The sequence below is a fragment of the Equus quagga genome, chromosome 15 (genome assembly GCF_021613505.1).
Source record: "Equus quagga isolate Etosha38 chromosome 15, UCLA_HA_Equagga_1.0, whole genome shotgun sequence".
NCBI lineage: Eukaryota > Metazoa > Chordata > Mammalia > Perissodactyla > Equidae > Equus > Equus quagga.
The window spans coordinates 82,707,762-82,735,143 of record NC_060281.1 but is presented as its reverse complement, the minus strand read 5'-3'; the positions used below and the strand labels follow the sequence as shown (position 1 = coordinate 82,735,143).

At 55.3% G+C, this 27,382-nt stretch overlaps 2 protein-coding genes across 3 annotated transcripts in view; both read right to left on the bottom strand.

Annotated features, from left to right (window-relative positions):
• Positions 1 to 563: 563 nt before the first annotated feature.
• Positions 564 to 6,085, bottom strand: CRYBB3 (crystallin beta B3). Its single transcript, XM_046640804.1, has 5 exons — positions 5,186 to 6,085; positions 3,689 to 3,807; positions 2,667 to 2,799; positions 2,025 to 2,167; positions 564 to 838 (listed from the first exon to the last, which is right to left on the bottom strand). The coding sequence occupies exons 1-5, from the start codon at positions 5,258 to 5,260 to the stop codon at positions 673 to 675; spliced, it is 636 nt and encodes a 211-aa protein (XP_046496760.1). The 5' UTR covers positions 5,261 to 6,085; the 3' UTR covers positions 564 to 672.
• A 2,418-nt stretch (positions 6,086 to 8,503) lies between these two features.
• Positions 8,504 to 27,382, bottom strand: part of KIAA1671 (KIAA1671 ortholog) — a 136,965-nt gene continuing 118,086 nt past the window's right edge. For both annotated transcript variants that reach the window (XM_046640153.1, XM_046640154.1), the window contains 7 exons: positions 26,671 to 26,789; positions 24,002 to 24,257; positions 21,016 to 21,190; positions 19,143 to 19,267; positions 16,916 to 17,058; positions 14,749 to 14,831; positions 8,504 to 13,601 (listed from right to left, as the gene is read on the bottom strand). In XM_046640153.1, the coding sequence (XP_046496109.1) occupies positions 14,753 to 14,831; positions 16,916 to 17,058; positions 19,143 to 19,267; positions 21,016 to 21,190; positions 24,002 to 24,257; positions 26,671 to 26,789 (897 nt within the window). In that variant the 3' untranslated portion in view covers positions 8,504 to 13,601; positions 14,749 to 14,752. The remainder of the gene's footprint in view (positions 13,602 to 14,748; positions 14,832 to 16,915; positions 17,059 to 19,142; positions 19,268 to 21,015; positions 21,191 to 24,001; positions 24,258 to 26,670; positions 26,790 to 27,382) is intronic.

The following is a 27,382-nucleotide window of genomic DNA, read 5'->3' as shown; positions in this document are numbered from 1 at the left end:
TGGGTGGATGGATGGATGGGTGGATGGATGGATGGGTGGATGGATGGATGGATGGATGGATGGATATATGGGTGGATGGATGGATGGAAGGAAGGAAGGATGGATGGATGGATGAGTGGATGGATGGATGGAAGGAAGGATGGATGCATGGCTGCATGGACGGGTGGGTGGGTGGATGGATGGGAGAGAGATAGGATGGATGGATCAATAGAAGAATGGATGGAAGAAGACATAAATGGGTGAGAGTAAGGAAGGATGGATGAATCAATGGAAAGAAAAAAACATGGAAAAATGGAAGGAAAAATGGATGCATGGACGGACAGACAGATGGAGACACAGACAGGCAGACACAAGATCAGGGCAGGATGTGCGCATGGTTCCACCTGAAGGGACTAGAGCCTAGAGCACGCGCACAGCTCACAGCCCTCCCTCAGGGGTCTCAGAACCCTCGCCCAGCCTCCTCCGGCCTGCCCCTCCCACAGCTGCCCCCAGGCCTCGCCCTTCAAGAAGTGACACAGAGGAACATGGCAGGTGGGGGCCCGGCCCCAGGCTTTATTGAGCAGATTCCGGGGAAGGGTGGACAGGCAGGCCCTCCCCCCGGCCCTGGAGCCTCTTCTTCTTGCCCTTGCTGCCCCCAGGGGCGGGCCGGGGCCACTGGGGCCTGGGTGCCCTTCAGCTGCTGAGGAAGCAGCCCCGCTTGTGCCACTTCTGGTCGCGGATGCGGCGCACGGACTGGAGCTGCGGCTGGTTGGCGTCCCACTCGTTCCAGTGGCGGTACTCGCCCCGCTCGAACACGTACTGGCGCCCACGGTAGCCGGGGAACTCGTAGCCAACCCACCTGCGGGGATGGCAAGGCCGGGGCAGGCCGGTCAGCCTCCCGTCTCCCGCCTCCAGCCAGAGCGAGCCTTTCAAAGCCAGCATCCGCCCATGCTCTCCACCTGCCCCAATTCCTCCCTGGCTCCCCAGTGCCCTCGGGAAGAAGTCAAACTCCTTACCCTGCTCACAAGATCCTTCAGGGAATGTCTCTAGCCTCATCTCTCAACCCTCCTTCTTCACACCCTGGACTCCAGCCTCTCTCATTCTACTTGCCTTGAATCTGCATGCCTCTGAGCCTTTGCACATGCTGTTCCTTCTGTCTGGAACACTTTTCCTTGCCTCATCCTTATCCCTACCCCTCTGTCATTCGCATCCTTTACATCTCAATTGGGATGTCTCCTCCTCCAGCAAGGCCTTCCTGATACCTGGAGGCTGAATCGAGTGCCACCCTGGACTCCCGGAGCATCCCCATCACAACACTGATCACAGTGCACTGTGAGTACCTGTGTCCTTGTCTGCCTCCCTATCAGGCTGTGAACTTCTTGAGGGCAGAGGCTGCGTAATTTTATTGCCCCCACACCCTGCGCATAGTAGATGCTCAGTAAAAAGTTGGTGACTAAATTGTTATCAGGAAGAGGTGGCATCTTTCAGGGCCCAACCCCGGATCACAAGCACACAAGTGAGATGTAGTCACTAACGAAGGGAAAATGATTCTGAGATTGCATTAACAGAGATACTAAACCTGGAAGGAGGGAGGTGATGCACCTGCTTGCCTATGTACTACTCAGGTCACATCTAGAGAACCATGGGCAAGAAGGACAAGGATTGTGGAGAGGAAAAAAAATCTGAGAATCAGTTCAAGGGTCTGGGGATGTTCAGAAAAGGAGTGAAGATTTTGATGAGGATTGGGGGGGGCGGGGAATAGACAGATTTCATGTGATAAAAATAAATAAATCTTTCTATAAGTCAAGGCTTCCTGAAAACCCAGTGGTACAGGAGTGTGAGCCATTGGACGTTCGCATCCTGAGGCTCGAGAGTGGGGCTCTGAGCAAGGATGCTGCAGGAGCAGCCGACTCGAAGCACGGGCCTCCAGCCCCGGAGGAGCAGGTGTCAGCTCTCTAGGAAACACGGTGAACAGAGATTCTGTTTGGAGCCCGAGCTGTGAGTGACGAGGATGAGGCAGGGGAGGGGTGGGGGTGGTCCCTTACGTCCCGTTGATGGCCCGGATGCTCGCTACGCGGTCCTGGAAGCCGTGGGCCCAGAGGCTGGGCACGTCGTCATCAACTATCTCCATCTTGCGGCCGCTGAAAGCTGGGTTTTCAAACAGATGCAGCTTGTGATCCGGACCATCCTGGGGGCAAGACCACGGGGTGAAGTGTCTGCTCCCAGGCCCAGAACCCGGGTCGGGGAGGCTCCAGATGCAGGCAGGAATCAAGTCGCCACAAAATAACGCCCATCCCCGAGCCCACTGCCTGGGGGAGGGGACTCATGGGGCTCCCCCACCCCCAAATGCAGGAGGGGTGGGGACCTAAAGGTTCCTCCAGAGCTCGGCTCCTTCAGAGCCCTAGAGCCAGGGAGCCATGAAACCATGAGGGGGCGTTTCAGGTCTCATTCAACGCCATCATTTAGCAGATGGGGAAACCGAGGCACAGAGAGGGTGGAAGACCAAATCATTAAGGTGGCTGCATTCCCTCTTCACTAAACCGGATTCTGATTGGCTCTTCCCAGCTTTCCCCCTCCCACTGCCCTTCTAAGGAGCATCAGCTATTGGGACAAGGAGAAAGGGCTGGAGCAGCCACCAAGGGCGGGGGGAAGCAGGTGGGAGAGAGAAGAGTGACAGCTGTACTCACGATGTGCAGGGGCCGGAGGGACAGGAGGCTGTCGCTGTGGTGGCTGTTGGACCAGGCGTCCCAGCGAGGGTAGTCCCCCTTCTCCAGGACAAACTGCTCTCCGCGGAAGGCCCTGCACTCGAACGCCAGCCACCTGTGGGAGGAGAGAGGCCGGGCCGCCTGTGCTGCTGCCGGGGGAGGACCCGAGTCTAGCGAGGGAAGGGCGGAACTTTGACCCGGCACCCTCCTGCCCACCTTTCTACTGATCCCCCGGGCCTGTTATCGAGGGAGCTCCCAGGACACTGGGAGCTGAGTCTCTGAGCCCGCACCCCGTCCTGGGAAACAGTCTTGAGAATCTATTTTACGTGCCGCCCGTGGCGGATGCTCAGAAACGTGCTGAGCACAATGCCTGGCGAGTAAGTTCTGCACGGTCGACTCTCCTTTCTTCTTCCTGTGCATCATTCCATTCATTTTCACAAAAACCCTCTCTGAAATATGTGCCATCATTATCCCCATTTGACAGGTGAGAAAACAGAGGCCCAGAGGGTGGGACTTGCCCAGGATCCCCCGGGGGTTGGAGCCTGGACTTCCAATCCGAAGACGAGAATTCAGAGCCCAGCGGGGACCTGCTTGCCGTGTGGACACGGCCGGGTCACCTAACCACTCTGGCCTCAGTTTCCTCATCTGTGACTCTCCTAGGGCTGTTGTGAGGTTTCAGTGAGAGAGCGCATGGTCAGTTTCAGATGTTATAATTATTTGTTCAAATCGTAATGATGAAGTCCCACTTGGCAGACACTGAACAGGTGCCGGGTGGCCCCCTCTGTGCTCCCGCTGCGTAGATCCACATGAATCCGGAGCTAGAAGGATTCTAACACGATCACAGTTCAACCCCTTCATTGTACAGATGGGAAAACGGAGGCCAGAGATGGGAAGCGAGCCGCCTGAGGCCCCGCAGCCCATCTAGGGCTGGAACCCAGACCTCCCGACCCCCCGACCCCCCGAAGGCTCAGGGTTGCGGAGGGGCTGCGGGTCCCGGTACTCACGGCCCCGACTCCACTTGGATGGAGCCCACCTTCTCCAGCAGGCTGTCCGTCAGGTTGGGGCACTCGGCCGAGAGCTCGCACCGCTTGCCCTGGAAGTTCTCCATTTCATACACGATCACCTGGAAGGGCAGCGTCCTGAGCGGCCCGCGGGCCCGGCCCCCGGCCCCAGCGCCTGACCCGCGCCGTCTTCCCCGGGGCGGGGACGGAGGTACCACCCGCCCGCTCCATCGCTCCGCCTCGCACCGGCCTGGAGCCCGCGCCACAGGCTTGCGCTGGCCCCTGGTGGCCATGCAAGGCACCGGCTCCAGGAAGCTCAACTAAACCAGGGATTGCAACTTGGGCACCTGGCAGGGGCCAGTCTCGACCCCATTAGGACTGTAGGGAAATGAAGCTGCTTACGGAGGAGCAAATGCGGGCCCCATTCTAAACTTTTCAAGAGAGGCCATATATTTTTCTTAATGGGAAACTTCCCCATTTAAAAAACCCAGTGCAAGACAGATGAAATATTAGTTTGCAATAATGGGGTGACCTTTGCCTTACACCCAGGGAGGAAGGGGCTGCAAAGACAGAGGAAGGCTTTGCCTCTCTCATCCACCTCGAAGCCCACTGTCTCTGTAGCAAGTCCCTCGGGAACATCTGCTCTGGTCATTTTATAGAAGGTTCAGAAAGGGTAAGTCACTTGTCCCAGGTTGCACAGCAAGTTAAGTGGAGGCACTGGGATTCAATAAGTCAGCCGGCTCTTTGCACCCCCGCCCTGGCAAGGACAGCAGAAGGCCCACAGATGACAAAAGGAGGCAGGAAGGGCTGGGAGTGGTGCCCACCTTCTGGTGGGCAAGCTGCCTCTGAGGATGTGCCATGCCCGTGAGGTCACTAGCACAGCCCTGCGCTCTCCCCAGGAGGAAGCTGAGGGTCCTCATGGCAAGGCTGGCCCAGCGTCACCCACAAATCAGCCCCAGAGCCAGGCAGACCTCTTGGCTGCTCTTCCCTCCCCGTTTCCTCCACTCTAAAGCCACCGGCACGGCCTCAGAAACGCCCCCGTTAGCTCTTTAGTCAACCCATCCTTGAGCCCTTCTCGAACTGAAGCCCCCGGGGCTCACTCAGAGAGGGCAGAGACAGCAAATTCCAACTCTGTCCCATCATGGCATTTGCACTGAGCTCCCGCCAGCTCCGGGGGACGAGGGGGGTGAGCATCGTTCTCATTTTCCACGTGGGGCTGCTGAGGTCCAGCGAGGGACGGGAACTGGACTGAGGTCAGGCAGGATGCTCAATACCAGTTTCCTGAACCCCCCGGGGCCCCCCGCCCCGTTGGGACAGGCAGGGTGTGTGTGACCAGCTTCACAGAAGAGGGAAGAGGCAGTGACGTCACGAAGCGAGTTGACGGCAGAGGGCACAGGTGTCCTCCTGGCCCAGCTGGTAGAAGGGCTGCTGCTCCTTTCTGGAGAGAGGCTGCCTGGCCGGGATGCTGACCCTGAGGCCCCGACCCTCCCCACCCAGTACCTTGTAGGTGCCCCCAAGGCCTCCATGGCCCTTGGCAGCCGCAGCCTGCTCCGGAGTTCCATGCTGCTCCGCCATCTCCCAGGAACACCTCTGGATTCAACCAAAGGAAAACGGGTCACCAGGTCCACCCGGGAGAAACCAGGTGCTGATGTGACTGGAGTCGAGGATGAGCTACAGAACTCTGCTGCCTATGGCATGTAGTCATTACTCACGACCTACATTTGGTCATTCAGTCATTCAACAAACATCCACCTAGCATCTACAATGGGCCATGCAGACTGGGACAGTCAGTGGGATGGGGATCCCCATTTTACAGAGAGGCACCCTGAGGCCCTGTGAGGGGAGGCCACTTCCCTGAGGTCGGGATTGGGCCTGGCCCCAAAGCCCATGCCCTGCCCCCACTCCCAGAGCTCAGCACAGACACCACCTCGGACCCGGGTCAGAGGGCAGGCCCCGGGGCGTTTCCTCTGCAGGGATCTCTCCCCTCCGCACTCCAGACTAGAGTCTCTGTTCGCTCATTGCCTCGCGCACCAGTGATTCCGTGAGCCCCTCAGAGCCCGGCCCTGCGCTGGGATGAGCGGGGACCACAGGCTGGAGGGCATGGACAGACAGACAGACAGCTGGAGAAAGCATGATGCGGGACCAGGTCCTCAGATACCTGCTCCAGCCCAGTTTCCATACATTCACTTCTTCATTCCATAAGCATTTATGGAGCACCTGCTGTGTACTGCCACTTAAAGAGACACAGACACAGACAGACAGCTCCCGTTCATCCCACGGGGACCGTGACACACAACACAGGCCCCGCAGAAGTGGAAGGATTCTCGTGATTGTCCCGAACGCCGACACAGAGGCTGTTCTGCAGTCTATCAGCACACGCACAAGCACACACACGCACATATGCACACCATCTCCCATGGTCCCTGTACACAGTCACATCCTGTCCACTGCACAAGGATGGCCTCACTCCCTCTTTCACACACACACAAACGCAGGCCATTTCAGACATTCACAGCGGTCCACAGGGCACCCATATCAACACCCCACACCCAGCCGCTCCCCTCCCCTGGCTCAGGCACTGCCACTCCTGCATGCACAGGGCACGGCCCATCGAAGCTGGACCCGGGCCCAGGGACGCACAGCCTGCAGGCTGGCTGTCCTGCCTGCGCCCAGCCTCCGCGGGAAGCAGAGCCTGGTCCAGCTCCTGGAGGACTCTGGTGAGACGTGGCAGCCCCGTCTGCCCACCGCCCTCCTCAGCTGTGCTCAGTCTTTGCAGGCCTCCCACCCCAAGCACATGCCCAGGGCACCACCCTCTGACGCCAGCTGGCCTTGGGGCTGTTATCCGGTCCGCCCTCTCGGCCCCAACCTTCAAGTGAACCCCCGATTTGTGCGGGGGGCCAGTGCACACCCCACTGGGACCCCCAAAGTCCTGGGCCTGCCAGGGCAGCACCTGCTCCCCACCCTTGCACGTCCCGGAATGAACCTGCTGCTGGCGCCTTGGGAAGAACCGAGGGGTCAGCACTGGCTGCAGACTCCATCCGCCTTTGCAAGGAGTGTCCTATTTATGGGCGCTTTCTGACAGCCCAGCACATCCCGGCCTGCTGAGCCAGCGCCCTGTCCTACCGATTCCGTTCAGGCCATTTCACTCCAATAGTGGCCTGGGGAGGCCCCAGCGCCTGTGTCCTGGGCCAAGGCCTCTGATGACTTCCTGGGGGCAGAGGGACCTCATCAGCTTTGTGGGAAACCCGACGTGCCAGGCGTGGGCATCGGGATGTAGTGCTCGCCAGCGCCCCATCTCTACTCTTTCTTAGGCTTCTCAGAGCCACCATCTTCTCTTTGGGGGGGCCTGACATCCTTGGAAAGCCTCCAGTTCTTAAAGTGAGGCACCCCAGAATCTCGATTTTCCTATGTGCCATGTGGCCTAAATTTGAAGTCAGATCACCCTAAACATACCCTCCAGATTGGGTGTAAATCCATCCAACCATTTTCACACGATGCTGTAACAGACGCATCAAAGATTTATTTTCTTCATGTAAAAGGCACATACGAATAACAGCTACCATTTAACAGCTACCAAGTGCAAGGCCCTGTGCCAGCTTCATGAGCATTGTGTTCAATCCTCACCCAGCCCTCTTTAGGGGAGGAATTATGATCTCTGTTTTACAGATGGGAAAAGAGTTCAGAGAGGTGAAGTCACTTACCCAGGGTCACACAGCGGAGAGGAGGAGGGGCTGGCCTGCTTCAGGGTCCGGCTCTTAGCCTCCGAAATAAAGGTGATGCTGATCGTCACCTTATTCATAAGCAAAACAAAGTAAACTCACGCATTTTTTAAGTGTCTTATAAAGTATAATTTTGCCTGTGATGAATATTTAATGATTATTGAATGAATGAAATGATGACGGGCCAAGGAGTAAATTAAGCAGAAACGTTTTCTTTTGTTGTCATTTGTGGCTAAAATCCTCAAGTCAGCGTAGCACCCAGTTGCCCCGCATCCCTGGAGATGCTGGTAGGATGCTGTGGGAGACAGCTGGACTCTGGAAGCAGGTGGACCCAGGTGATCTTGGGGGGGTCACTGAAGGTCAGAACCGCAGTCTCCTCATCTGTAAATGGAGAGCCGCGGAGAGACCGTGAGACCAAGCGCTCGGCACAGCCTGTTACTTGCTGATTTTTAATCACCGAAGACCATGCCTACTAGCGACAGTTCAACCAGGGCCTACTTCCTGCTGGTGACTGTGGAAAGCAGAGTCGGTCTGACCCCTGACCTTGGGATGCAGTCCCCACCTGCTAGGGACATGAGGGGGAAGACAGAGGTGGGGACAGCCAGTCAGGTGTGACTCCCTCCCATGAGATCCTTTGGGATCCCGAGGACCTACTGTGCGCCCAGCACTTGCCCAGGCCACATTTCCTTAACCTAGAGTTCTCCACCTCGGCGCTATTGCCATCTGGGGCGGGATCACACCTGTGGTGGGGCCGCCCCGTGCATTGAAGTATGATGAGCAGCATTCCTGGCAGCTACTCACTGGATGCCAGCAGCATCTCCCTCCCCTCCTTGCGCTAACAAAATGTCACCACCCCATTTTGGAGAACCGAGGCTCAGAGAACTCCCACAGCCAGGAGGGGGCAGAATGAGGATTCAACCCCACGTCGAATGGACATCCTGCTTTGTCTCCATGGGCCCCTCTCCCAGGACCCCAGCCACCCCCTCCCCCTGCCCGGCCCCCAGCTCTGCACAGACAAGAGACCGACTCAGCGGGTGACGGGCATGCACGCATGGGGGAGTCCATTCATCCCCACGCCGACACACCAACCTCTCCAATGCAACTTGCATCAAAGCTTTATTTGCTGTTTTCAGAGTCTGAATGCAACATCTTTGTACATGCAAAGGTCATCTTGTATGGCAGTCGACCAGATTCCCGAATGCTCTTCGGTGCGTATGAAACCTCTTTACAGTTACAAAATATAAAAGCACTTGGAGACATTGATACTCTGTGAGGTCCAGGAAGCCCCATTTGTTTTAACGTTAAAAATATAGGTTTTTCTAGATGAATTCTCAGTCACGCAAGGAGAGAGTCTTTCTGGGGTTGGATAAAGTGCCTCTCGTCCGCCTCCCGTCCAGGACTCCTAGGGTTTGTGAATTCATAAGGCAATTGCGAGAACACCAGCAAGCTGAACTCTCCTACACACAGGACTCGAGGTCCTTCTCTATCGCGACTTAGATTTTCGGAGGAGGGGACCCAGAAGGAAGGTTAGGAAAATATATATTTATATCGACTTCCACTCTCCCCATCTTACAAAGCGTTTGATGATCATAATCGTCTGAGAAATGCCAGACTTCTGGGATATTGGGATGATTTAGGAAACAACACAGTACAAAATATCTTCCATAACACAATATATTACTTTTGTGAGCCCCTTATTTACAGGATCTATAAGGCTATGTGGAACCAGAGCATTAAAAAGCTCAAATTCTTCTGTAGACAACGGCATAATTTCTTGAGCAGGCCTGACATCACTGGAGATTGTCAAAGAAGTGCCAGTCCCATCCGTGGAAGATGCTACGGCACCAGGTGTGAGGATGGCGGTTTCAGGAGGTCCTGCGCGGGCTGGGGGACAGGCTGGGAGGATAACTGGCCAGAAGCCTCAGGCTGACTCTCTAGAACCCTGCTTTCAGCCCCTCCATGCAGGAACCCACCCAGACAAAAGACAGAAATATCTAGAGGGATGCAGGGGGCACAAGGAGACACAGACTGACCAAGAGGCAGTACGGTCACGCCCACTGGCTTTCTGCGTGGCTGCCCATTTCCAGAACCTCGGCTTGCCCAGAATTCCACACAGGGTGACTCCTAGCATCTTCTCAGCGCAGAGGTCGGATCCAGCTCTCCCTAAGGGGATGAGATGTGGAGCGGGTCGGGCCTGCTTCAGCTGGCTCCCTCCACCTCAGTACCCTTCCAGCCCACGGATGCACGATGTCCCAGGACTTTTGCTTTCCTGTTTTAACGCGGTGGAGGAGGAAAGGCACAGTCAGAGAGTCCCCAAGGTTTCCCCATTAGTCTAGGGACTTGCCATGGCTCCAATTAGGGGGAGGGCACTTCCCATTGGAGAGCGCTCTTCTGCCTCTCCATCTCCCCTCAGGCTCACCCTGAAACTCTAGTTTACACAAAGGCAACAGAAATCTAGCTTCCTGTTTTTCGGGGCAGGGCTGTGTGGGAGGACCACAGGGACTGACGGGGAGAAGCAGAAACGGACGGGGGAGAGGTGGGCTTGAGGACCGTCTCCTCGGGTGGGAGTCTGGATTCCGTGCGGGCCCCAGTCACCTCTAAGAAAGCATTTAGTGTCGGAGGTGATGTGACCACATCCCTGTGGATTTTTAGCTTTCTAATTATGCCTAGTCCTGGGGCAGCCCGGGGGCATCAGGATGGAAACTGTAAAAGCAGAAACGGACAAGGCAGCTTTGAGCACAAGGTGGGAGAAGCTGAGGCCTCCTTTACGGAAAGCCCGCCAAGGGTTTTTTCAAACCCTTGCATGGCCTCTAAGCTTAGGGACCCCAGTTAACACCTATTTCTATTCTCGTTCCTTAGCTATACCTCGAGTTGGCCTCACTCCCCGGGATGCACAAAGGAAAACACATTTCCCTGAAAGTAGACGACTTGACTTGTCCCCCTGGAAAACATCCCCATCGGATTGCCGTTTCTCTGAATCCTAGACAATCTGAGGCTGCCAGCTCAGCGTCACTCACAACCGCCAACATCCCACACGCCATGAGGTTTCTCTCCCACCAGAATCTCTCTGGTGGCGCTGAGGAATTCTCCACAACACTGATTTCTGAGGGCTTGCCATGGAATTTCAAAGGCCAAAGGCCCCTGTTTCATTAGGCAAGGGACCATGAAGAAGGGATCTGCGGGAGGGGAGAGAGATACAGACGTATCGAAAGACCAGCCATCAAAATGCTGATGTGCAAAGGGTGTGTGTGCGTGTGTGGTTGTGTGGAGAGAAACAAGGAGAGATTGTACAGACATAGGAATTTGCATTTTCTGTAAGACTCTCATTTAACATCCAAAGGCCCAGAGGAGGAGGGTTGGATGAAGACAGGTGACTTGACTGCATACAAACGATTAAGGCGTCTTAAGTTAGTTTAAAAGGAGACAGATTTTCAAGGGCGGCGCCAGGCAAACTGGAGAAACGGGCATATAAACCCTTGCTTAGCCCCCGAGAGCTCACCTAGTTTACAAAAAGGAGAAATAAATAACTCACTTGCCCAGCTACCTGCAAAAGCTGCAAGCAGCAGCCACGTCTGAGTTCACCGCACACTGATCACGGCGGGATGCGGAGGAAGTGGGGAGCCTGCAGTAAGGGGGCCGCTCCTGACCCACTGTGATCGTCTGCTCTGCGGTGGAGAGAGCAGGCTGCCCTCGTCGGTTTCCAGGGTTGGATTTTGTACGCCCGAATCATCAAGGAACTAAATGGATTTTTATTTCCAGTCAAGGGGTGGGAGGTTGGGCAAAAGATCTCCAGGTCAATCTCATTTTCAAGTGTTTTTTCCTGCCTGTCGGGCATACTTGGGCTAAAACGTGACTAATTCAGAACCGAGAGTCTTGCGTGGTGAGCATTGATAGACTCACTCAACAGAGCAGGTCATTCCTACTGCCTACGATGGTCCCCAGGGGCCCTGCCCACCTTGAGAAAGACAAAGACGGCAGCCAAGAAAAGCCATCGGGGTCAAAACACACTAGGAGTATCTTTAAAGGGGGCCTATTAACTTGGAAAGCCACTATATTAAAACTGTTATAAAACATGAACTTGATCTTAAAGAAAAAAGGAAAAAAATCAATGGAAGCAGTGCCTGGAGGAATTAAATTCCCGAATGGCCACAGGGGACTGACCGCTCACTCAGCGAACGAAGAGAACACAAACTATTATCAAGAAGCGCCAAACCTCCAGACACAGATGCATGAGGCTGCCATATGCAGGAGGCTGGGCCGGTCACGGGTCCAACAACTGCCCATCGGGAGCCCAGGATCAGCCAACGGGACTCAGGGAGGGAGGGGCCCTGCAGCCACTGTCCGTGGTGCTGAACCACAACCACCTGGGGCACAGGTGTTTGTCTTAACCTGGAGAAACAGGATTGCTCTCCACTCCCCGCCGCCATCCCCAAGAGAGGGAAGAGGTGGTAAAGGGAGATAAGGGGGGAAGAAGGGATGAGGAGACAAATGGAGACTTCTGGAAAGGTGGCCAGGGAGAAGGGAGGTATGTTTTGACACCATTTGCAAATAATGGATTTATCAAGAGAGAATTTCACCTCCTGGGAAGCTGGGGGCCAGGGGTGGGGGGAGGGGGGTGGAACGCATGTGCCCTCACTTCCACATCTAGCCAGTGCTGTGCATGGATCCACTAGGAAACTCAGCCCAGGGCCCCTCGGCAATTGCCCTATGAACTCCCCAGGCATCTCACCAATGGGCGTCTCCCGGGCAAGGTTGGCACAAAGTGGATGGCAACTCCAGGCGTGGCAGGTGGCCAGCCAAGTATATCTGGGATGATTGCTGGAGCCTTGGGCTTCAGAGGTGGAGGAAGCTGGTGTTGAGGATTTCCAAAAAGAAGGACAGAGTAGAGATTGTCTAGAGGTCTTAAGCAGAGGTCTAGAGCCCCCACTTAGAGCTAGCAAGAAAAAAGGGACAAGGCAAACCTTACGCTTCGTCACTTAGCATCCAGCACTTCTGTCCAGAGTTCCTAGCCTGGGGGCCTCTCCTCCAGAGAAGGGCTTTTAGCAAGACCCTCCATTCCTGCATTTGGACCTAAAAAAGCACTTGGTCGGGTGGAGTTTGCGGGGGGCGGCATGGGGGATGCGGTAGAGGAAGAGGAGAGAAGAAACAAGGAACCCTCATTTGCGCGTTTGTCCTGAGGCCAATTTGTAACGTTCTTCCAGGCCAGCAGCTCAGGAGGGGTCCAAAAAAGACTGGAGGAAAAGATTCTCCAGTCGGGTCTGATGTTTGAGTGAGAAAGGCACTGCCATTTGGGCTGAAGTTTATAAACCCTTTAGGCCAAGGGACAAAGGTCACTGTACCGAAATCAGAGCTCAGATGAAAAGAAACCAGGAAAATACATCCAAGGGGGACAATTAGAATTTTTCAAAAGCTTGGACAGGGAATAAGAACCTGAGATGATCGGATACTTCAAGCAAACTATTCAGACATCTTTCCTCCTGTTCTCGAACGTAAAAACATATATACATAGCAAATTTCAAAGAAAACTGGCTGAATTATTGCTTTATCACCTTCTAAAGCAAACGAAAGTGACATACGATGAAACAGGCCAACTCTGCAGGCAGCCCCGCCGGAGGGAGAGAGACACTCGACAGAAGGAGAGTGGGGGTGTTTGAAAATCAAACTGCTGATTCGTCGAGAGGGCGATGGAATTCATGAAAAAAGCCATCCAAAACCCCAAGCGGAAGGTACCACCTTGGACCACAATGACAGCAGGCCACGAATGGCTTCTTCCTCCCTGGAAATGTCCTTTTGAAAGAGACCTGCCCTGGGGCGGGAGAAGAGATGCTTTCAAAATACAGGAGTTTTCCACAACTGGAGAGACGGTCCAGCCTCACATCCATGTTGCTGGAGCTGCTGCAGGTGTCCGAAGTGGGCAGAAATGCACATTTTTAAGTAAAAAACCAAACCACGAGTGTGGACAGTTCTGGGCAGCCCGGCTTCTTTCCGGCTTGAAGTGCTGTCTGGGGAGACGTGCTGGCTGAGCCGTGCCGCCCGATCCGGGAGGGCCAGCGGGGGGCACCGGACAGCATTCTCCACCCGACCGGAGGGGCCCTGGCTGGTCACCGTCGTGCAGGAGAGAACGGCAGCAGTGTGGCCGTGTCTGGGGGTTGTGACAGTTAAGGCTTCTGTTCATTAGACGTGGCAGTGTCCCCTGTCTGGAGAACAAGCGACAGTCCTAGTGTCAGTAGGGGGAACAGGTGGCCTCATTTCTTTCCACCATCAGGCCTTAAAACCTGTCCTGGGATCCCCCCAGACGGCCACTCCCACAGCCACAGGCCAGGAAAGACAGAGCTTGGTTTTGTCTGAGGGGCGGGATGAGGAAGGCGGCGGGCAGCTGGGTACAGTGAACGAACGTGAACTGTAGGGTCAGCTCGGGGAGCCAGCCTCGGTGCCCTCGTGGGCTGCTGGACGCCTAACTGAGGTATGGCATGTATGGCACTAAAGACGAAAGAAACAGTCTCTGATCCCTCATCCCCAACCCGTGAGCGTACATTTATCAGGAAAGGGGGAATTTCTTGGAGTTTATCATATACATACAGACACACATACATATGCCTCCATACATACATGTCGATATTATGTACCGTATATCATACATGCATATATCACGTAACGCCCCAGAGTCAAGCACACGATGTGCCTGCAGTGTAACGCATAGATATCCACGCAGGTCAGGTGTGGCCACTAAGTGGGTGACAACAATGCTTTGTTTTCAGAGCTTTCTGGACTCGGGTCTGTGGATAAGGGGTGGTGGGCTTCCTGTGCTGCTCACATCAGAGTTGACTGTTGGGGAGCATGTCCCGTGTGCTCCTGTCCCTCGGGCTTACAGGCGGGACTCTGGGTGCACTGTCACTGTGCCCTGGGATTGCTCAGCAACACGGGCACCCTGACCCATTTGACAGATGGAGAAACTGAGGTTCAAGATGTTCAGGCATCCGGGACCCCCACCAGGGTACATCTAATCGTTTCACTTTTTAATCTCTCTTTTTTCAAATTAATTTTTAATTATACAGGTCGTATATGAAGGGAGAAACGGCGAACATTTCAGATTAAGCTGGTCTTTGATAAATGGGGACTGAGATGTGTGAGAAGGGCGGCCAAGGGCAGGAGCCCAGAGCCCGGGTCACCCACCTCTGCGCCCACCCAGGCTGCCCGCTGTGGCTCTTCCCCAAAATGAAAGAAGCTGTGGCCACCCTCCTCCCAGGACCCCTGGACGCCCCAGGTCTCTGAACCTTTCCTCCCACCACGTTCCTTCCTCCTGGGATCGTAGGCTGCGTCCAGCACCCCCAGGGCCCCCCGTACCTGCTCAAGCTTGATTCTCACACAGGCTCTGCCTCTTCTTGGATTTCAGCTCCCGCAGCCACTGCGGACATGGCTCTTCTGATCTGAAACCACAAAGCCAGCGAGAGCCAAGCGTGAGCCAGACCGAGGGCTCCTGCACGCAGGGCCGGGTGGGACCCGACTCCCCATCTGTCATGCCAAGGCAGACGCTGAGCCGGCACTCACAGATGGCAACGTGCCCACGTGAACGTAACTGATAAGAAATGGGAGTTAACCAAAGCGCCAACAATGGGAATGTTAAGTAAATCATGGTGCTTCCATTCCATGAAATAATCTGCACTATAAAGTCATGGTTATAGAAAATCACCTCCATCCTTCCACTTGTCGCCCAGACATTCAGCCATCCTTCCATTTCTCTACCCGTCTAAATGCCTGTGATGGTTAATCTTATGTGTCAATTTGGCTAGGCCACAGTACCCAGATATTTGGTCAAATATTATTCCAGATGACCCTTGTGAAAGTTTTTTTTTTTAAGATGAGATGAACATGTAAATCAACAGACTCTGAGTAAAGCAGATTACCCTCCGGCATATGGGTGGGCCTCATCTAATCAGTTGAAGGCCTTCATAGAAAAAGACTGACCTCCCCAGAAGGAGAGGGAATTCTGCCAACAAACTGCCTTTGGGACTTGAACTGCAACCTCAGCTCCTCCCTGGGTCTCCAGCTTGCAGCCCACCCTGCAGATTTTGGACTCGCCAGCCTCCACAACCATGTGAGCCAATTCCTTAAATAAATCTCTCTCTTTGTGTGTATACATCCTATTGGTTCTGTTTCTTTGGAGAACCCTGACTCGTGCAGTGCCCATATGACACAGATTTGTTTAAATGTATTGTTAAAGAGATTTGTCTGCTTCCCACAGTCCCCTCTGTGCTCTGATAACAAGCACTGCCTGCAGCTCCCAGCAGCATGAGGCCTCTGGGCCTTTGCACATGCTGTGACTCTGGCCTGGGATCCCCTCACACTGCCGTCTCTTTGTCCATCATGACTCAGCTCGGCCTCTCCTTCTCTTGGAAGGCTTTCTCACGTCTTTCCTCCTCAAGTCTGGGTTAAGAGCCCTTCCTCTCTCCTGGGGGTCAGATAAAGGGCCAGACAGTAGATATTTTTGACTTTGCAGGTCACTGGGTGTCTGTTACAACTAGTCAGCTCTGCAGTTGCACCAGGAAAGCAGCTGTAGACAATACATAAATGAATGGGCGTGGCCGTGTGCCAATAAAGCTTTATTTACAAAAGCAGACAGTGGGCCGAAGTTTGCCCAGCCCTGCTCTGTCAGAGCACTTATCACATCACAATGCTAGGAGCACGAGTAATTCCTAACCTCTGTGTGTTACCAGGTCTCATAACAAGAACCCCACTACCTCTTAGAGGGCACGTGTACCAGCCAGCTCCAGGGCCAAGGGCTTCACACACACTATCTCGTTTCATCCTCACGACCACCAAGGAAACCTAGGATGGTCAGTCAACCCATTTTACAGATAAGGAAACTGAGGCCCAGAGAGGTCAAGTGACCTCTCCCAGGTCACACAGCTCTGAAGCAGCACAGCTGGGATGATTTTAGAGCGAGCTTTCAACTTCCAGCCCCAGCTGCTGCCGTGCCCTGGTCTGGGAGCCCCTGGGGGCAGGAGCTGTGCTGCGCTCATCTCTGCGTGGAGCAGGCCTGGCCGGGAATGGGACAGCCGCTCCCCAAAGGGCGAGTGAATTAAGTGTATCTCGTTCAACCTGGCCGTGCCCTTCCCTGGTCTCTCAGATTCTCCTGAGACAAAGTCGCTTCCCTGGAAGGTAACAGGAGGGAGGTGCCTCAGTTTCCCCTCCAGCCTGGAGAGGGCGGCACTCAGCAGTTTTCCAACAGCAGATTTCCACGCAGGATGTGAGGGGAGGAGGGAAGGAGTGAGGCCAACGGGCCGGGTTCCTGGCCCCCTCCCCGACCTGAGCGTCCGTTACATCTCAGAGTCCGCAGCATCACCTTATGGCGTTAGATATGCCTAGAGCTCACCTGAATCCACAGAGCTTCTGCTGCCGGGAAAACAGAGTTGAAACTCTCCTTCCATTCAGCCCTGCAGCCCAGGCACGCTCCTCCCCAGAGGGGCACCCGAGTGCGGGGCGGAGGGGCCCTCACCCCCAGAACCCTCACCTCTCGTCCTTCTCCGCGCTGGAGGGCAGCACGCGACTGCCCAGCACCCCAGGCTGGAAGGGGGATTTGGGGGTCCTGGGCTGGGGGACCCGGCCGGGGGTCTCGCCGGGACTGTCGGCCTCGGGCCTCTTGTGCAGCTGAGTCTGGGGAGAGAAGAGGACTCTCTGTAAACGGCCTGTGATCTGGGGAAGGGTCCCGGCCAACGGCACTGTCAGCGCATGGTGACAACGGGGCCCCCAGTCTCTGAACGGACCTGGCAGGAAACACAGGGGCAGGGGAGACACTGCCCGACCCTGGAGGCTGGGACACCTCGGAGGTCAGGCTTTCAGTCCCCACAGCCACCCCTGACCACTGGGATCAAAGACCCACCAGCAGAACACCCCACAGTCCCATCATCTTTGGCTGTAAAGCCACCGTTTGCAGGTTTCTCAGCACAGGACATCCCGTCTCCTTCAACTCCGTGAGATAATGCCCCTCCCACAGCTGAGGGTCGGCTCCCTTAAGCCCCCCACTCCTGCATCCAGAGAAATAAAATGAAGTTTTGACATCAGACTCCCCCAGGAAAAAGCCAGCACGGATTTTCACCATTTTCGGAGGGCATGTTGGGAACGACTTAGAGTAGTGTGCTCAGAACTCCCTTGGGGGCCCGAGGGTGTGAGGGTGGCAGGTGGCATTTGTCTCTGAGACCACGCCGGGAGGGTCCCCAGCAGCAACAGTCGTTTCCATCGTCTGCCCTACAGCCCTGTGCACTGAGATCCGTCGTTTTGACTCTATCAGGCCTGAGATACAGGCACACGCTCCCCAGACAGACACTGGCTTTCCCCCTTTTACAGAGGAGTCGCCTAAAGATCAAAGGTCGAGCAGTTTGCCCAAAGTCTCCCAGTTTTTAAGAACTGCAATTTGCCCCCGGTCTGCCCAACCCCACTGCACGGCTCCTTCCAGAATGGGCCTGAGAGCCTCTTCCAGGGGTTAACAATTGCCTAGCGTCGCCCGTGGCTGAGAGAGCCCAGAGCACATGTGGCTGCCACCAGGCCCGAGGAGCTCGTGCTAACACTGACAAGCAGACGGGCGAGAGCCTCGTCTCCACGGAGCGCAGAGCACCCAGGCTGTGTCCAGGGAGCCAGGCCCCTGCCACTCGGGAGCCCAGGCCCCGCCCGCTCCCGTGCCTCCCACCTCAGGCTGCCTCCTAAGATGCCATTTGTTCTGATGCTTAAAAAACAAGTCAGAAAACTTCTGGCCCGGTACAGTGGCTGCAAGGTGCTCACATTTTGAAGAGCCGGGAAGCCAATTACAGGGACGGGCAAGCATCCGCCGTTTATTGACTGTCTATTCGCGCAAGAAACGACATAAAAAGCAGAAGAGCCACCTAGTAAAGGGGTGGCAGACTCGTGGCCCGCCCACAGGTGGTTTTCACGGCCTGCGTGGAATATCGAGTTGAGATACCCCACAGGAATATCGCCGCCTTCATTTCTTCTCCAATAAAATGGGAGAAAAGAGCGACCTTTTGTGGGGTTTCTGGGGGGCAAAAGTGCGTGATGCCCGGCCCAGAACAGGGGGCCACAAAAGGTCCCTCCCTTGCCTGACTGAAGCACCCCTGCACCCCGGGACTGAGAGAAGCTGGGTGGCACTGAGGGTGGGGCCCGGGGAGGTGGCCCCGCTCTGCCCTGCGGATTCCACAGTCCAATGGGGGTTCTGCTCTTATTTATGAGAGCGTCACATGGCTCCAGCGCCGGCTTCCCACATCCTTTGGTATCGAAACCATCATTTTCTGTGCCTACCGTCCCCAGCAACCGATTCCTCAGGGACACAGGCTGGGTCTGTTCACTCCCGTTTCCCCGGCAGCCAGCAGCGGGCCTGTCGCCCACGGCGCATTATCAGCCCACTTTACACACGAGAACATGGAGGCTGAGCTACAAGACCAAACCAAGCAGCGGGTTTGGGGGCTTAAGAAAGACAGGGAGTGGAGATTAAGAAACACCGGGTCACCATGGAAATGATAAGGTGGTGGTCCCCCGAGGTGTTATCACGGGGCGAAGCTGGGCGAGGGGCACTCGGGAATTCTCTGTACTATTTTTGCAACTTGTCACGAGTCTTAAACTATTTCAAAAATGAGAGAGAGGGAGGAAGGAAGGGATGGAGGCCGGGAGGGAAGGACAGAGGGAGGGCTGGACGCATGAGGCTACTCTGTTACTCCCAGGTCATGGGGGCTGTGGCGCCAGGCTGGTACCTTTAGCACGGCCGGGTCCATGCCTGGGAACACGGGGATCCTCTGTGGATGGCTGACAGGTGTCCTCTCGGCCCTGGAGGGCTTGTCCTCCTCATCAGATTCTTCCCTCTGGGGGGATTTCTCTTCTGTTGCAAAGGAAAGGTCACCAAAGTCACGGACAGCCGTCTACTGTGGCCTGTGGGCCAGACCCTTCACGCAGCCCCACGTGCAGCCCTGGCAACAGCCCTGCACAGATGGGATCGCGCGCGGGCCACTCTGCAGATGGGGCCACAGCGGGGGCCTTACTGTGGACAGGGAGGCAGGACGGGTTTGCTCCCGGGACTGGGCATGGCCAGGCCCACCTCCTGGGCTCCCGGCTCATTCTGAGTTGGGGAAACAGACGGAACTCCTTGGCAGAGGCAGGAAAGGAGACAGAAGCCCTTTCAGCCCATTGTGCGCTGGGGTCATGCTCTTAGAAGGGAGTGGGCAGGGCTTCCTGTGTCTTGGGGGAGGGCTGCCCACAGTGGACCAGGAAGCCACTGTCCTTCACCCCGAGCCCCTCTCTCTGGGATGTAACCCCATCACCATGGTCCAGCCTCCAGGTGATGGGCTGCCTGTCCCCACTCCTTCAGGAGACCTCCTGGAGACCGGGACACGGCCACAGTGAGGAGTGGGGGTTGGGGACGGTGGAGGCAAGGCCAGGTCTTCTGGAGCCCCGGGCCAAGCAGGGAACTGGGGTGTGTTCAGAAAGCATACCCCCAGGCCCTCCCCACGCTGGCCGGTTCCTCAAGGCTGCTGGGAACCAGAGGCAGCCGCCATGCTCCAGCTGGTGGTACATGTGGCTTTTGTCCCCACTTTGGTCTTTATTGGCTCCAGGCAGCTCCATGGAACTTGGCTCAGAAAGCCCAGGAAGGGTGCAGAGAGAGAAGTCTTACTCAGGCATTTAAACTTTTCCTCTAATGACAGACATGAGACAGGAGAGGGGGAGATAACCCTCTGAGCATTTATTTAAGGTACTGATCAGAGGCTACGCCCCTCACCCAGCCCAGAGTCTGGTCCAACATCCTACTGTTGGCCATGAACAAATCCCAAATGAATAAAAGCTTACAGTAGCTTTTGGGGACCAAAGGCTATACACACATAGAGCAGTGGGGTCACTTGCTATGGTTTCCATCAAAAGAGATTTTGCTTCTTCTTAAAACCCTTCCACAACTCTCCATCTACAGATAAAGTCTAACTCCTTAGCAAGAAATCACGACTCTCTGAGCTGACCCCTGCCCACCTTTCCAGCATGATTCCTGCTACTTCCAGCTTGAGCAACACAGAAGCACTTGGCCCTGCCACACACACACACACACAGAAGGGTCTTTCCACACCTCTGCCCCTCGGATCCTGCAGATATTTCTGTGTGGAATACCCATCCCTGCTTAATTCCATCTGCTCTTTAAGATTAGGCTCAGGTTTGGATATGCAATGCAGCCAAAGAAGTCCTTAGAGGAAAATGCGTAGCCTTCCATAATTTATTAGAAACCAAAAGACTGATAATAAATGAGCTGGTCTTTCAACTCGAAAAGCTAGAAAAAAACCAGCCAACAAAACTAAAGGGAGTAGAAGGGCGAAATTAATTAAGGATAAAAGAAGAAATCCTGAAACCCTAGTAAGTTGTGTCTCTGTCTCTCCCAACCCATGGAGCCCCGATTTATATGCCATCCCTGAAAAACCTTTTCTGTCTAGTTTCTACTAAGCTGTGTAGAATGAAAACACTGCAGCTTCCTATGCCACTGTGTTCTAAGATCCCATGGCCTGCAAAGTCAGGAAGGTCTTCCCAGTGTCCAACCCAGCGGCTTCCTGCTGTTCCGCGTGGTCTCTGTGGAGGGGAGAGTACGTGGCGTACCCGTCGAGTCCTTGAACATCCACCTGCTGTCAGCGTCCTCCTCCAGTGGAGATCGGCTCTCCGACTCGCCCACTCGGCTGCGCCGGAGGGAGTGGGAGATGGGAGCCCGGCGGCGGCTTCTCTTGCTGAGCTGCACCCGGGTCTTGAGGGCACTTGAGTCGAGGACTGAGGTTTGCTTTGGGAGCAGCAGTGGGGAAGAGGGAAGAAAACAAAGGAGCCATTACTGGAGGGCACCACGTAAGGGAGGAGTATGTACCTTCGATGATACATGAGATGCTGTTCAGGTGGTCCATGGCCAGACTTTCTGCATTTTGATAGTAACCAACACCTTAACCCTAAATTTCTCCATAAAACATACCACGAAGGCTGATTACAAGAGTCGAACGAAACTTGGGTGCCCGAGCACAGTGCCTGTCACCTAGGGGACACATAGTAGAAACGCCTTTCCCCTCCTGGTGATGTCATATGAGCACGTAAGCTATGGCAATGCTCAGTACAGAGGAGCTCAATAAATGTTTGTTTGTTGAGTGAATAACTGAATACATCATCTAATTAAACCTTTACAACAACCCTATTCACATAGGGTCCACGAACTGAGAAGTTCTCACTGTGGTCCTTCCTCCACCCGCAGCAATTCAGGGTGCAGGCGCGGGTGGGGGGACCAATCTATTAGGCACCAGGCAATCGTTTTCAAGCTTTCAAACATCATGCACTGAGAAGGGGCAGGTGGAGGGTCAGTGATGGTTTCTAAGATTATCACCTTCTGCAATCAAAGGGCCAGGGGTGCAGACCACCACCAGCGGGCCCAGCAGAGAGGTGGGGCAGCCACTGGCCCAGCAATCTCCCAGGCGATGGTGGTGAGGAGCTCGGAACTCAGGGTTCAGATCCTGCTTGGTTCAAACCCTGGCTGTGTGACCACGAGCAGTGGACGTCACCTCTCTGAGCTTGGGTGTCCCTATCTGTCAAAAGGGGATAACACCAGCATCCCCATCCTAGGGTGGCTGAGAGAATTCGGTGAGCTCAGGCATGGAAAGCCCTCACTTCAGACGGCGCCTGAGAGTCCACAGACCAGAGCTATGACTACAAGGGGCGTCTCTTCCTGGCCAGCTCACGTTCTGGCGTGAAACGTTGGTTTCCTCCTCTCTGGTCTCTTTGGAGAAATTCCGTCACCAGAAGCTGTTTAAGTTAGCGATGACGGGCCAATTTCAGTGAGTCATTTCCCAGAGTTGTAAGTGCCAGACACCCCACCGGGGGCGGGCCAAGGGAGCTGATATTTGCACAGCTGGTCCCAAACCGGCCACAATGGTGTCCAGAGTAGGGGTACTGGGAGAGACGGAAATCATGGGTCGCTGCCCCCAAGAGAAGGGCAGACTTCCCCGGTCGGTCACTAACCAGAGCCAGTTTCTCAGAGTCAGAGAAGGGAGGAGGGGATCACACCAACTGAGGAGCTGGCTGGAGGGGGAGTCGGTGCCGCTTCCCCGGGGCCACCTCGCAGCCTCAGGCTGGTGCACAAGCTGGAGACCTCAGTACCTCGCCTCCCATTCCAGCCTCCAAACAGAGCCCACGGGGGATGCCCATCACAGTGGGCATCATGGGTAGACCTCAGGACACATTAAGTAGCAACGCCTGTGCCTGGGGCCACCAGCATTTGAATCTCTCTGCCACTTTAGTTCCCTAGTCTGCCAAGTGGAGCAGGAATTTTCACCTCTTGGCATTACGAACATGCACGTGGGCCAGGGGCCAACACTCAGTGACCAGTGGCCGTTGACACAGCTGCTGTTATTTACAATGGACGCTGAGAAGGAACTACTTAGTGTTCTAGAAGGTAAGTCCAGAGAGTGATGCTATGGCATGGTGACATCATATAAGCACATAAGCTAGAGCAATGCTTGGCACATGGGGGAGCTCAAGAAATGTTTGTTGAATGAATAACTGAATATATCACCTAACTAAATTCTTACCGTCCATGCCATGTCCATGTTTATATAATGCAGTCCCCCAGTGGACTTGTGTCTTTCCCCACTTTGCCGTTATCCAGAGGGGCCAGTGAGAGACCCTGGCCATACTTAGAAAGGGGAATCCCCTTTGAGGCCCTAAAGGAAGACCCCTCCCGAAGCAGTGGTGTTCCCGCTCTGGGAGATTCTGGGTGGCCATCCCCACGAGTGTGGGCATGAGGTTTTACCGCCAGGAGAGTGGGTCCCTGTTAGACTCTGCATCATTTAGATGCTGCATCCTCAGGAGGGTGGGAGGGGCGCCCCACTGTCAGGGAAGGAAAATGCTGAGAACCCCACGTTTCAAGGACTGACAAGGAAAATTGGACCCCTGAGGGGAGGGGGCTCCTTGGGAGCGGGGGCAATGAGAGGACAGGGGCTGGAGCAGGAGGGCAGCTGGACCCGAGCAGCTGGCATCCTGGAGGGAAGCTCTGCTTGGGGCAGCCCCTGGGGACCCACGCGAGGGCTGCCCATGCCTGAGGGGGCTTCCCTTCCTGAAACCGCTACTACCCATTTACAGAGAGACTTGGGTCCCCTGGCACCAGGGACATGGTCCCACTAAGCAAGACCCTGATGAGAACACCCAGCAGAACTGGTCTGACCCAACTCCGGACTCTGAACATCTGGAATTGCAGACCCCCTCCCCCAGGGATGAGGACCCAGACTTTCCGGCAACCTAACAGCTGAGGGCTCGGATCAGTCTTAATTTGTGATTGTATTTAAGGCTGTCAAGTCCACTGTGCTGGTTATGAGTGGATGAGGAAGCTGAGGCTCAGAGAAGTGAAGACATTTGCCTCAAGACACACAGCTGGGTGTATGGCAGGTTCCAGCCACATGCAGACATTAGTCCCACCTGAAACCACGTCCTCTGCACCCACCCCAAGGGTCCCTGGTACAGACTCTACCCCTGAAAGGGGCAATTCACCAGGAGATGCTAGAGTGTCCCTTTAAGAAGAAATCAGTGTTTCCAAGACGAGCTCGAGTTCCCGACTCACATCGATAAAGGAGAAGTCGTCCACTCTCTTGGCAGGGGAGGCGTCCGGGGCGGGCAGCCCATCCGTCCCGTCGGTGGATTCCAGGTCAGTGCTGGAGCGGTCCGCGCTGGTGCTCCGCTGGTCTCTGGAGCCCTCAGGCTGGTCCCCAGCGGAGGGGGTCTCCGTTTGCGAGGACAGGGAGGACAAGCGGCTGCTGGGGGGCTGTTTCCGCCCCGACGCGGCACTGCTGTCCGGGGACGGGGACTCGGGGGCCAAGCTATGAGAAAGGAACGGAGGAGACGCGGTCACGCAGGTCGTCTCAGAGAGCTGAACCCAGGAACAGGGCGTGGGTGAGCTTTACACAGCGGGAAACAAGACACAGAGCATCCCGTGGGATGACCTCGGGCACAGCCAGGTGCTGATCAGGGCGCCCTCACAACACCTGGACAGGTGCGCAAGGGGAGGAGTCACTCCTGTCCCATTCAAGACCCCCTTGTCCCGCGAGGTCCAGGAGCCACGGGTAACACGTGACTATTGGGCCCTTGCAATGTGGCCGGTGAGAGCGGAGCGTAAGGCGCATACAGGATTCCTAACACTTGGGGCGGAAAAAAAGCATTGGATCCATGTGCTCAATAACATATTGCTATTTAAATTGTGAAGATTAATTTCACCTCTTTCTTTTTACTCTTTTTGTTTCATTCATTCATTCACTCATTTGATAAAGGTTTACTGAGCGCTCACTATATGCTAAACACTGTCAATTAACGCTCTCCACAATCCTAGGAGGTTTACCCCATAATCCCATAAGCTCCACAATCCTACGACGGAGGATCGATCTCATGAAATTCAATATCCGCCTCAGTAAAGATGAGGAAAGTGAGGCACAGAGCTGGGGAGGAGCCCAAAGAGGCAGGACTGCCTCCAGAATTCAAGTCCTGGAGCGTCTCCTGCATCTGGAATTTCTTCCCATGACAATGCGTTCAAGTACCGCTAGGATCATGGGAACCACACGAGATAGAAAATCTATAGATAAGTCAAGCCATCCAATGAAAAAGGCTCCCTCCCATAAAAAAAGATACCCAAGTCAAGAGCATGGGAAGTCTTACCCTGAGGGGGGCGGGGGGCACACCAGACACCACCCCCCTGATGGGAGGGTCTGCCCTGAGGACCCCCGAGCGGCCCCCTTGAGCAGAAACTTCAGCCCATGTGGCCCGGTGTTGCGCTGCAGGAGCACAGCCACACTGTTGTCAGCTCTGGGGTGATTTTCTTACTTGGAAGAGGTGGGATGTTGGGGTGTGGGGTGGGATTCAGTCAAATCCACAAAAAATGAGGGAACTACCACCGAGGAGGCAGCAGATGGCGCCGTCGTCCAGGGCTGGGAGCACGCGGCTCCTCGGACGGCCCCGGAGTGGGGTTGCAGGGCCTCGGGGAGACAGGAGGGGGCGCCCACCCACGGGAGACCCCAGGACTCCCTGCAGGAGCTGGGGGTGGAGGCCCAGAGAGGACGGCCCTGCAGGGTCACACAGCGAGGCGGGCAAGGCGAGACCCAGGCTCTGGCGGGGGTGTCTGGGGAATTTTAAGGAAGCCTACTAACCAAACCCATTTGGCACGTTGGGGGGAAAAGCTTTCCTGGGTAGACACACCACATCCCTGGGCATAAAACCCACAGATGAGAAAACTGAGTGACATAGTGACAGCTGGTAAGTGGCCGTGCCGGGAGTCAATGTAGGTCTCCCCGACCTCCCCCAGCACGCGATCCTGCAGCCCTCGGCATGGGAAGGCTCGAGCTGGGAATGCGACAGGGCCCACCCCGGGCATCCACCAAGCCACTGCTGTGCATGATGCCCCCAAGGGGGAGAAGATAACTTGCATTTTTAAAACAAGTAACAGGTGCAATGAATAAAGCTCCTACTGTGTGCTGGGGAATATGCTAATTGCTGCACGGTTGCCCTCCCAACAACCCCATGAGGTGGGGTGCCTCAGTCTCCGCCTCTGGGAGATGGGGTAACAGATTTACATGTTAAGACATTTCAGAGCTTACAACAGCGCTTGGCACGTACGCTCAGCAACCCTCAGCTGTTTTTATAAGCATCGCTCCCCTCCTACATGGAGGAGGGATGTAAAATCTGGAAAATACAGCTGATGACGAATGCACACAGAGCTCAGGAGGCAGTATGATTAATACGCTCCTGTATTTGTAAACACACGCACACAGATGTATTGAAACAAGGCGAGAAAGACACACAGCACAAGCAGTGACGATGGTTCCCACGCTGTGCTGGGAGCACAGGTGGTTCTCATTTTCTCTGTGACTTTTTTGTTATTGTGGTAAAACACATGTAAGATTCACCACGAGTGAGATGTAGCATGTTCGCAATGCTGTGCAACTGCCGGCTCCGTGCAGTTCCAGAACAACTCCCTCACCCCAAAAGTGGTCACTCCCCGTGCCCCCCGCCCCCCAGCCCCGCAACCACTAATCTGCTTTCTGTATCTACGGATTTGCCTACTCTGGACATTTCATATATTATTTTCTTTATACTTTCTAAAATTGTTTTTTTGTAACAAGAATGGTTTACTCTACCATGACAGACAAAACTGGTCCTAATAATCTGGAAATCAGGAGGCAGGGGGGCCACACTGACTCCCACCCAGGGCCCCCCTGCCCCAGCTAGGAGCCCCGCACAGCCTACCTCTCCCCGCTCTGACGTGGGTCCGTCCATGTCCCATACTGGCTGTCGGCTTCCTGCACGAGGGTGTCGGTGTCCCTGGCCTCGGGGGGCCTCCTGGAGAAACACTGCTTCAGCTGGTCCTGCAAGGACAAGGCAGAAGAGAGGTTTCTATCAGGGAAAATGCTCAGAACCCCGGGCCGGCCGACACGAATGGTATGACATCATCCCCAGGTCAGACCCGCCCCAGCTCCCCACTGCTCTCCGAGGTGGGTCCCAACGTCTTGGCTGGGCACCAGGGTGACCAACCATTCGGGTCTGCCCAGGACATCACAGGACGCAGGACTGTCAGGGCTAAAGCCGGGCAAGCTGGGATGAAGGCCACCCTCTCTGGCACACAGAGTCCTGGCGGGTGCCACCCTGCCCCTCCTCAGTGCCCCTCTCTCAGCCTCACCCTGCGGCCAGGCTGAACTTCTCTCCATCTTCAACGCCCCAGGACTCAGTCCGGTCTAGGGCGCCCCCACTGCCTGAGTCCCACCACCACAGTGCTTCCCCGTCAGCATCAGCCAGCACAGCACCTGTGGAGCATCTAACTCGTGCCCGGCCTTGACCAAGCTGTTGACGCATCACCTGGCTGAACTGAGTCCCATGGCGATCCCGTGAGGTGGAGCTTACCACAATCCCGTTTTACAGATGGGAACACTGAGGCTTAGAGAGGTGAAGCGACACGCCCCAA